The following is a 9,598-nucleotide window of genomic DNA, read 5'->3' on the forward strand; positions in this document are numbered from 1 at the left end:
GGGGGGATGTAAATTGTAAAGTTAAAGTAAGTTTCATGGACAAGTTTATGAGAGATTTTGTGTATTTTTTTCTTTAATATATTACACTTCTTCTATATCAATTTTTATGACTTATTTTTTTTAGTCAATCCCAAGAAGAATGTGATAACAATTTAATTTAAAATGCTCATTTTATCTGTAATAATTTAATTTAAAATGCTCTTTTATACTCCCTAACTATCGTAAATGGTATGCAGATACCCTCCGTCATACTTTTGGGACATTGGTGCCCCTGTCGACAAAAAACTAGAGCATGTATGCCCTTCACTCTAACGGAAGACTAACTAGGGACACGTGACACAATCTTATCCGTCGATAAATGTCGGATTGGTGGATAAGATTATGACACGTGTATGTCCGTTAGTATAAAGGGTATATATACTCTTGTTTTTGGATGGCAGGGGCATCAATGTCCCAAAAATACGACGGAGGGTATTTGCATACCATTTATGATAGTTCGAGGATATATTTGTCCTTTTCCCCATATATAAATACAAATTACACACACAGAGACACACAGAGACAAACACACACACAATTATATGACATATATGCAAATACAATTAGCCTTTTTCCACTCTCTGGCCTTTCTCGCTCGCTTCTCTCCTCTCTTTCCCAATATCGCTCACTCTCTCCTCTCGTCTCCCAATATCTCTCGTCAAAATATACAAATACATGTATATCAATTATATATATAATTAGTGAAAAAATCTACCAATTGATTGCCTTCTCTGAATATGTGCACACTTTCACTTGGCAACTATGGATAATCCCTTGTACATGTCTAATATCTAGTGAGATTCCCCATGGAACCTCCCATATACAATCAGTGGGAGTAGGTTGGGTTGTTGGCAGTATACAATCCCCATTTTAATAGCCTTAATCTCTGCTTCAATGATAGTGCACCTTTCAAGTATCCTTGACTCAGCAAACAGCAAATCCCCTAACTCCCAATATGCTCACAGGATATACAAATACATATATACAATTATTTAATAGATATATATATATATATATATATATATATATATATATATATAATTTGATAAATATACATATACAATTTGGCTCTCTCCGCTCTCTGCCCTCTCTCTCTCGCCTCTTTCCTCCCTCTCCCAATCTCGCTCGCCACTCTTTTTCCAATAACATGTAGCTACGAATTGTAATTAACAAACTATAGATATGAAGTGTAATTGAAGTTATTTTTGAGTGACGTTCCCTTAAATTGAATACTTTGAAAATGTATGAAATATTAAATAGTATTTAATAGCAAATTAAATAAATATTAATGTAGCACTAGAAATGGACGGAGGGAGAAATGTTAAAGGTGTAAAGAGGAAAGAAATGCCGGAGAAGGAACAAATTGGAGGATATATTGTATGTATTTCAAGGTAAGCGGTCACTCTCCTAACCCAGCGATTGATTTATCTCTGCGATCTCATCAATTAGACAATTTAGCACATCCCTCAATCGAAGTTGAGCACATAAACTTAGGGTTTTTTTTAGTCAATTTCGATATGAAAGCTTTGCTATATCCAGTTGAACCATTGATATCTCCACAACCCATTACAACAAAAACCAGAGTTTTCTCCAATCCTCAAATTCGAATTCCCATCAAACGTGTTGGAAATAGGTGTTGTATTGCAATCAAAGCTGTGTTGGATTCGGAACTGAGGCATCAAGAACCAGATATCAAGAATCCAGCTTTGTCAACTTCCTATCGAAATTCTGAGTTTCCAAAGCCTAATCAGACTGTTTTCGATGCTCAAACCAAAGTTTGTACTGGCCCCACACAAACCAAGCCTCTCAATAAGGAACAAGCACTCAAAGTTTTGGACACCATTTTGAGATCAGGTTCTTTTCATTTCTTAGTTCTTATTACTCTTACATTAGGTTTTGTTTTGGTTAGAGATTTATATGTACATATACGGACAAGAGTGAGATTTCCCTTCTAAGTAGGCATCAAATAACTCGGGTTAATATTATATCAAGGGGCTGAGCTAGCATTGAGTTAGGGGGTTCATCTGAACCCCCTTCGGCGGAAAATATTACTATTTATACATGGTTAACATTATTTTTTATCTATATATAATAGATGTCGAGCCCCCTTTGGTTAGTTCATGGTTTACTTCTTCAGATTTTGAACCTCTTATTAAAAATCCTAGCTCTGCCACATAGTTGTTCAGTTCATCTAGTGTTCTCATTTTGGCCCTCTCCCATAAATCTGCATGCCATATATAGTTTGATTTACATTGTTGCAGAAGAATTTCTGAAGATGAAATTGAAAAGGTCCAGTATTTTAAATTTAAGCGAAACCACTACAATTATTGAGGCTTGACTTCCCAATCCCCAGAGGAACACGGATATTTTTGTGTAACACTTCTCGATTAGTTACTGAGGATACTCAGTACCATAGTGTTTGATTTCAGCAAAGGGAGAGCTCAAAGATGAAGAGCCAGTATCAAAAGCACAACTTGGGGCATTCTTTACTGCAATGACAATTCGTGCAAATGCTTTCCCAGAGCCAACCCAATGGAGTGAAGGGGAAAGGCATGCGATGGATCATTATTGGCCTCAATTAATTCGAGTGCTTCCCAAAGATGTCATATTTATCGCTGATCCAGAAGACTCGATAATGGGAATTGGCAGTTCAATAGGCCCCAAATTTGTTGGAAATAGTACTGCCGAGATGAGACTAGTTGGTGCCCTCAGGGAGGTTTTGGCTGGGGGTCATCTTGGATACGAGGAAGTTCAAGGTGTTCTAAAAGACATCCTTCCATTGAAAGTAGAAGAAATGGGATCATCTAGTGTAAGTGAGTCACTCCTTTCTGCATTTATGATAGGACAACGAATGAATCGGGAAACAGACCGTGAGTTGAAAGCCTACTGCCTTGCATTTGATGATGAACTTGGTATAATACTATTACTTTTTGTCTTAAAAATAATTGGTTGTTGCTTGATACATGCCTATTGCTAAATGCCATTTTTTTAGTATCTGCTTAAATCTTATCATCTTCCCTTATCAGGCCCTGCACCAGTTGCTGATGTAAACTCATTGACACACTACGGTGAGCCTTATGATGGTAACACCCGCTACTTCAGAAGCACACTGTTTGTTGCTGCTGTTAGATCCTGCTATGGTGAATCTTGCCTGCTTCATGGTGTGGATTGGATGCCACCAAAGGTCATATGAGCCTATATGCTGTAATAACTAATATGATGTCGACTACTTTTATTTTAATCTGAAATTTATGTCCGATGTATATGCTGAGATACAGATTTTATTAGTAGTATACATGACTATGTGAGGAAAATGGAAATATTTACTTGAAAAGGCACCTGCTGCTACCTTCAAACGAAAATTTGAATTTGCAGAGAATGTTATGACTTTATAATGGCAGATATATTTCCACATCTGTTCAATTTTGTACTTCCCATTTCTTTGAAGCAATTGGTTTACTCAAATCTCCTTTTCTTACTCCAGGGAGGCATTAATGAAGAACAAATGCTGATGTTTATGGGGGCAAACACACACTTAACCCCCTCTCAAGCAAAAGTGCTTCTTGAGGTCCATGATTCTCCCTGCCTTGATACTTTTTTTGCCTTAAAACTTAAATGAACTGCTGCGGTTTCTTAGTAATCCAAATTGTATTCAGGATGATGAAGTTGGTTTTGCTTATGTAAGTCAGCGCGAAGCTCGCCCATCTTTGTACGTAGATCCAACCTTTCAGAAACCATTGATTACCTTTTTATCCTTTTTTTTTCTTTTTCTTTTGTACTTTCTATGGAGAAAGTTAATGCCTCAATTAAATTCCCAGCAACTGTCCTAGATATCAATTAAAAGTAAAAAGGGCATGTTTTTGCTATGGATTCTTTAATCTGGTCTTCCCGATTCTGAATACTTCTAAAGTTCTAGGTTGATCGAATCTGATTGATTGAAATATTCTGTATGGCTGTTCTGACGCCCTTCATGTTGGATTCCTCCCTTCCTCTATGTTATGTCTTCTTAATAGTTGAGTTGGTATTTGCTGGCTTCAACTCCCATCTGAACACGGCTCCTACATTGTGGTTTCTTCTTCACATTTTAGTTTCTTGGTTTCCTTAAATGATCAATGTGACATCATTATGTCTTCTATTGGAGCACTTCGATCATGATCTTACTTATTTGTTTATTTGGTGGGAGGGAGAGTTTCTTTGTGGTGCAAGACTGCAAGTATAAAACACCAAACATTGATATCTAGCAAAATTGTAAAAGAAAGTTACCACATTCATGAAAGTCGTAGGGAAATAAAGAAATAAAAGTATTTACATCTAGAATCTTTATACTTTGGAGGATAAAGGGTTCTGGATGAGCCGGACTAAGATAGAATATGTGAAGTGCAAATTCAATGATACAATGCGTGAGGTAGGGATTAAAGTGAGGTCTATGGAGTGGTTGTTCAACGACATTGTTGTATGGGGCTGAGCGTTGGCCAGTCAAGAACTCCCATGTTCGGAAGATACATGTTGTGGAGAAGAGAATGTTGAGGTGGATGTGTTGTAACACCCCCAAATATTTAAACTAATATTCTCACTCCAACAAGCCATTCCTAGATGATAGGAACAACTCCTACTTCACAATTCCTTTATTCGAATTTTGAGACGTGGAGCACTTGCTTATCTTTAATTGTGCTAATATTATAAAGAATTGCGTCAGATTAGTAAATTCTCATTAAAATATACATATCCTTTTAATAATAGAAATCAAAGTGTGATATTTTTAGAAGTTGGGCCGCCAACATTGAATTTTTGGGCAACCACCTTTTTAAAGCAAATTCTAGTGATAAATATCACTTGTATAACTTATTTTTTTGCAGTTCCTCTATGTCAGTTCCCTTAAGACTAAGGAACCTTTATAACTCTCTTATAAGCATATTGGTCCACAAAATCACATGAAAAACTTGTTCCTTTTGGCTGAAATTTTAGACACACTCTACCTTGTCGTAAGTAATCAAAATCTCTTTCTGAACCGTGCAATGTTAAGAGAAGGATATGTATTATGTCATGAGAATTCACTAAACTACCCGGACACTATTCTTTATAATACCAACATAATTAAAGATAAACAAGATTTCCACGTCTGAAAAGTTAAAGGAATTGTGAAGTAGGAGTTGTTCCTATCATCAAAGAATGACTTGTTGGAGTGAGAATATTAGTTTAAATATTCGGGGGCGTTACATGTGTGGTCATACTAGGAGTGATAAAATTAGAATCGAGGATATCTGGAATAAGGTAGGAGTGACCTTCGTGGTGGACAAGATAAGGGAAGCGAGATTGAGATGGTTTGGACATGTGAAGAATAGATGCATAGACACACTAGAGAGGAGTTGTGAGATGTTGGTTATAGAGGGTGCCAGGAGAGGCAAAGTTAGGCTGAAGAAGTATTGGGGAGATGTGATAAGTCAGGATATGACGTAGCTTCAGGTTATCAAGGATATGACCCTAGATAGGGTGGGTGTGGATGACACGTATTAGGGTAGAAGGTTAGTAGGTAGTCTATTGTTGTCTTGCTTAGGGTGGTTGGTGTTTGCTTTGGTACTACTTGTATTATTGTAGTTCTTGTTTTTTACTTCTTTCATTGTATATCGTTGTTTTTAATTATCTATCCTAGTATGTTGTTTATGGTGTTTCGATTATCACATGATTTTAGTGTTGTTTTGGCTCCTCTTGGGTAGACTTTTGCACTGTTTCCTTGTTATTTGCTATATTCTCTTCACCGTCTCCTTTATACCGGGATTTGTTGCACTTGAGCCAAGAGTCTTTCGGAAACAACCTCACTACCTCCACGAGGTAGTGGTAAGGTCTGCGTACATTTTACCTTCGCCAGATCACTTGTGGGATTTCACTGGGTGTTGTTGTACATCTAAAATCTGTATACATAGTATGCTATACTTGTCTCTAGAGGCTACTTGTTTCAATTTACTTGCAAAATTACCTGCCACTAATTGGCTGACCCCAACGGTTAAGCACGTGGTCATTGTCCTTCTTCTGTAGAGATCCTAGATGTTCGTTTAAGCTCAGCTCAATGGTAGAGAGAAGTTGTTTCTTAGCTTATTGGTTTATGAATACCTGCGTTAAACTTCATATGATAATAAAAACCAGCTGACACGATGGTACATATGTTATTATCCTTGCAGATATTCATTGATTGGGTTAAGGGAACATATAAAGAAACGTCCACCACTGGCAACAGCTGAGAAAGTTCAACAAATTGTGCGGGTAGGTCATGGTGCTGTTTGTTCCTGTTGTACCAAATACAAAAGAAATCATCCAAGTTGGCTTATTTAAATTTTTCTAGATTTCAGGTGGCCATGTTAATGATTTAATTTGATTTACTCTCAATCACATGTAGGTTCTTTAGAAAGAAGCTACTGGTTTTCAGATGTCTTTTTATTTTCTCCCAGTTGTGTGTATTTACCTTTAAAACACCAGAAGCTCCTCGGCTTGAACAAATTGGTCTTCAGTTGAAATGTGCTGTTTTCTCTTCAGGCTCGGGGAAAGGAAGCAATTGTTGCTGGTTTCTATCATGGAGGCTATGAAGAACCATTGTTAATGCTTATGAGAAGAAGGGGTGTGCATGCTGGTTTGGTTGTAAAGGTACTTCATAGCCTGAAAGAGTTCCCTTTTTTTTTTTTGTTTGGGGGGGTTGGGAGGTAGTGGGGGATGAACCATCCACTGTCTATTATCATCTCTGACCTGAGTAAACTCGTGCAGGCATTGATTTCATGTAATCTCTGTATATGTTTGCATCTTTAGGGTGAGGAAGGTGCACTTTCAATGACGACAAGGTTGCGGTCAGCAAATGCATCAAAAGGACTTCCTGTGAATTATTGCTCAGGGTTTCGCTCAGTGAATTTGGCACCTGCTTGTGCAGTTGATGGTACGTGTTTACCATACTGTCAGTGATTTTATCCTTTACCGTCTGTGTTGAGTTGCTAAACTCCCGCTTCTCCAATTACATAGAAACAGCTTACCTATTCTAAAGAAAATAGACAATGACACAGATGGTTTTAAGAAATTGTTTCTGCAAGCTCAAGCCTATTAAGATGTCGCAGGTGTATCACGTGAGAGTTTCAATATTGAGGTGAATGCTAGTGATTATGGCTTTGCATCCACAGATACTCCAAGAACAGATAGATCTGTAAGCTCCATCTCTCTTGTTCTCTTCCAAATGTTTTTTCTGTTCCCGGGTTTTGATTTGTACTTTGCAAGCATCAAAATTTGTCAGATCAGTAAGTGATACTTATTTAGCCTGCTGCTTATCTTAAAGGCATAAAACATGGACAAGTTATTCCTTTTCTCTTATTAATATCATGGTGATAGCCTATTTTTAAGTAATAAAAGCTAAGAGAACATCAGCAAAATCCCCACAAACATGATATAATTGACATAGAAATACAAGCAAATATTTGCAATGCCCAAAAGAGGCTCGGGCCTGCATATTTTGCAACACAACAGAAGGAGAAGGAGATTCAGGCTACTCAAGTGACTGAAAACGCAGAATCATCAACAGATCAATGCACAAACAAAGAAGTTGTTGAAATTGCAGATATGCAGATAAAAGAAAAGGCAAACATGGAAGAGAGAGTTGAGGAAGATGTAATCCTTGAACATGCAACTTCCAGGTGAGAGCAATCTACCAGTGGAAGAATGTGCACATGAGACCACTACCGAGGAACGGATTCAGCAGTACATTATCCAAATAAGTTCGGAATTTGGGGTCGATTTCAAAGGCTGCTAAGAAAAGGCGAAGGAACTGTTTATGAGGGTAGATAACAATAAGTCACAACACAAAGGGACACAAGGAACAACTAAAAGGAAGGGGATGTATGAACTGAAGGGGCTAGAATTAGATAGCAAATTCTGGAGTTATGGGGCTAGAATTAGATAGCAAATTCTGGAGTTATGGGTCCAGAAGCAAGGGGGGATACTTGGCACTCAAAGATCAATGATTATGAAAGTAGTGACATGGAATGTGAGGGGGTTAAATTGTGGTAGGAAGAGGGCTCTCATAAGGAACATTATGAAGGAGTGGAAGGCAGATATAGTGTGTTTACAAGAAACTAAAGTAAATGGGGACATCACAGAAGCTGTTAGGGAGATATGGGAGAATAAATGGGTAGACTATGTTCAATTGGAGGCTAGTGGAACAAGGGGGGGCATTGTCATCATGTGGGATAAGAGGGACTGGACAGGGGTATTGAGCAGTGTGGAGATGTACTCTGTTTCATGCAGTTTTGCAGGGATAAGGCAAGTTTTTGACTGGCATTTAACATGTATCTATGCTCCTAATGATAGGGTAGAAAGGGAAGAAAACATGGGGGGAGATTGGGGCAGCTAGGGGGCTCTTGACAGGGCCATGGATCCTGTGTGGGGATTTTAATACTACTAGACACCCATCAGAAAAGAACTGCAGGAGAATAAACAAAGCAATGTCAGACTTCTCAGAGTTCATTGAGGACATGGAATTAGTAGACTTGGAGCTAAAAGGGGGCAAGTATACCTGGAAGAAGGGTGATAGGCATGAAAGTGCAGCAAGACTGGACAGATTTCTCATATCACAAGAAATGGATGACAGCTTCAGACACATCAAGCAGTCCATAATACAAAGAGTTACTTCAGATCATACTCCCATTGTGCTAGAGTGTGGAGAATGGGAGAAATCAAAATCTTACTTCAAGTTTGAGAATTGGTGGCTGCAGTCAGAAGGCTTCAAAGAGAGGATAAAGGAATGGTGGGATTCTTTCAATTATGAAGGTAGCCCTGATTTTATTCTAGTGGCAAAATTGAGGGCTCTAAAAATTAAATTAAAGGAGTGGAGTAAGACAAGACGGGAATTTAGGGGCTCAGAAGCAAAATGTTTTGGCACAGTTAGAGGCAATAGAGAAGATACAGGACAACAGAGCTTTGCTGGAGGAGGAGATTGCCTCCAGATAATCTCTCACCATGGAATTTGAAGACATAGCAAGAAAGGAGGAGATTGCTTGGAGACAGAGGTCCAGAACAACATGGCTTAGAGAAGGAGATAGAAACACAAGTTCTTTCCACAAAACTGCAAACATCCACAGGAGATTCAATACTATTGATAAGTTGAATGTGGATGGTGTATTGACGGAGGATCCAGGAGAGGTGAAGAAAGCGATAGTCTCATATTATGAGAGACTATACTCGGAAACAGAGGAATGGAGACCACACCTACAAATGGAGAATTGTCCCAGAATCAGCGATGAGGAGAACTTGTTGTTAATGGCACCTTTTGAACCCCAAGAGATTTTGAATAGCATTAAAGCTTGTGCAGGGGACAAGGCACCTAGTCCTGATGGTTACTCTATGGAGTTCTTTAAGCAATGCTGGGAAATTATCAGAGTGGATCTTATAGCAGCAATACAAAATTTTCATGAGAAGGGTATTTTTGAAAAAAGTATGAATGCTACCTTTGTGGCTTTGATCTCTAAGAAAGCAGGGGCGGAAGAATTAAATGATTACAGACCTATAAGCCTAATTGGGGGGGGGGGGGGGG

At 38.3% G+C, this 9,598-nt stretch overlaps 1 protein-coding gene across 2 annotated transcripts in view; it reads left to right on the forward strand.

Moving 5' to 3' along the window:
• Positions 1 to 1,356: 1,356 nt before the first annotated feature.
• LOC125855180 (uncharacterized) overlaps positions 1,357 to 9,598 on the forward strand; it is an 11,535-nt gene continuing 3,293 nt past the window's right edge. The window contains exons 1-9 of one of the 2 annotated variants that reach the window (XM_049534864.1): positions 1,357 to 1,893; positions 2,469 to 2,951; positions 3,066 to 3,223; positions 3,524 to 3,607; positions 3,696 to 3,748; positions 6,216 to 6,297; positions 6,568 to 6,675; positions 6,835 to 6,958; positions 7,125 to 7,219. In XM_049534864.1, coding sequence (XP_049390821.1) covers positions 1,419 to 1,893; positions 2,469 to 2,951; positions 3,066 to 3,223; positions 3,524 to 3,607; positions 3,696 to 3,748; positions 6,216 to 6,297; positions 6,568 to 6,675; positions 6,835 to 6,958; positions 7,125 to 7,219 — 1,662 coding nt within the window. In that variant the 5' untranslated portion in view covers positions 1,357 to 1,418. The remainder of the gene's footprint in view (positions 1,894 to 2,468; positions 2,952 to 3,065; positions 3,224 to 3,523; positions 3,608 to 3,695; positions 3,749 to 6,215; positions 6,298 to 6,567; positions 6,676 to 6,834; positions 6,959 to 7,124; positions 7,220 to 9,598) is intronic. The other variant, XM_049534865.1, reaches the window with a different exon arrangement.

This window comes from Solanum stenotomum, chromosome 2, assembly GCF_019186545.1.
Source record: "Solanum stenotomum isolate F172 chromosome 2, ASM1918654v1, whole genome shotgun sequence".
NCBI lineage: Eukaryota > Viridiplantae > Streptophyta > Magnoliopsida > Solanales > Solanaceae > Solanum > Solanum stenotomum.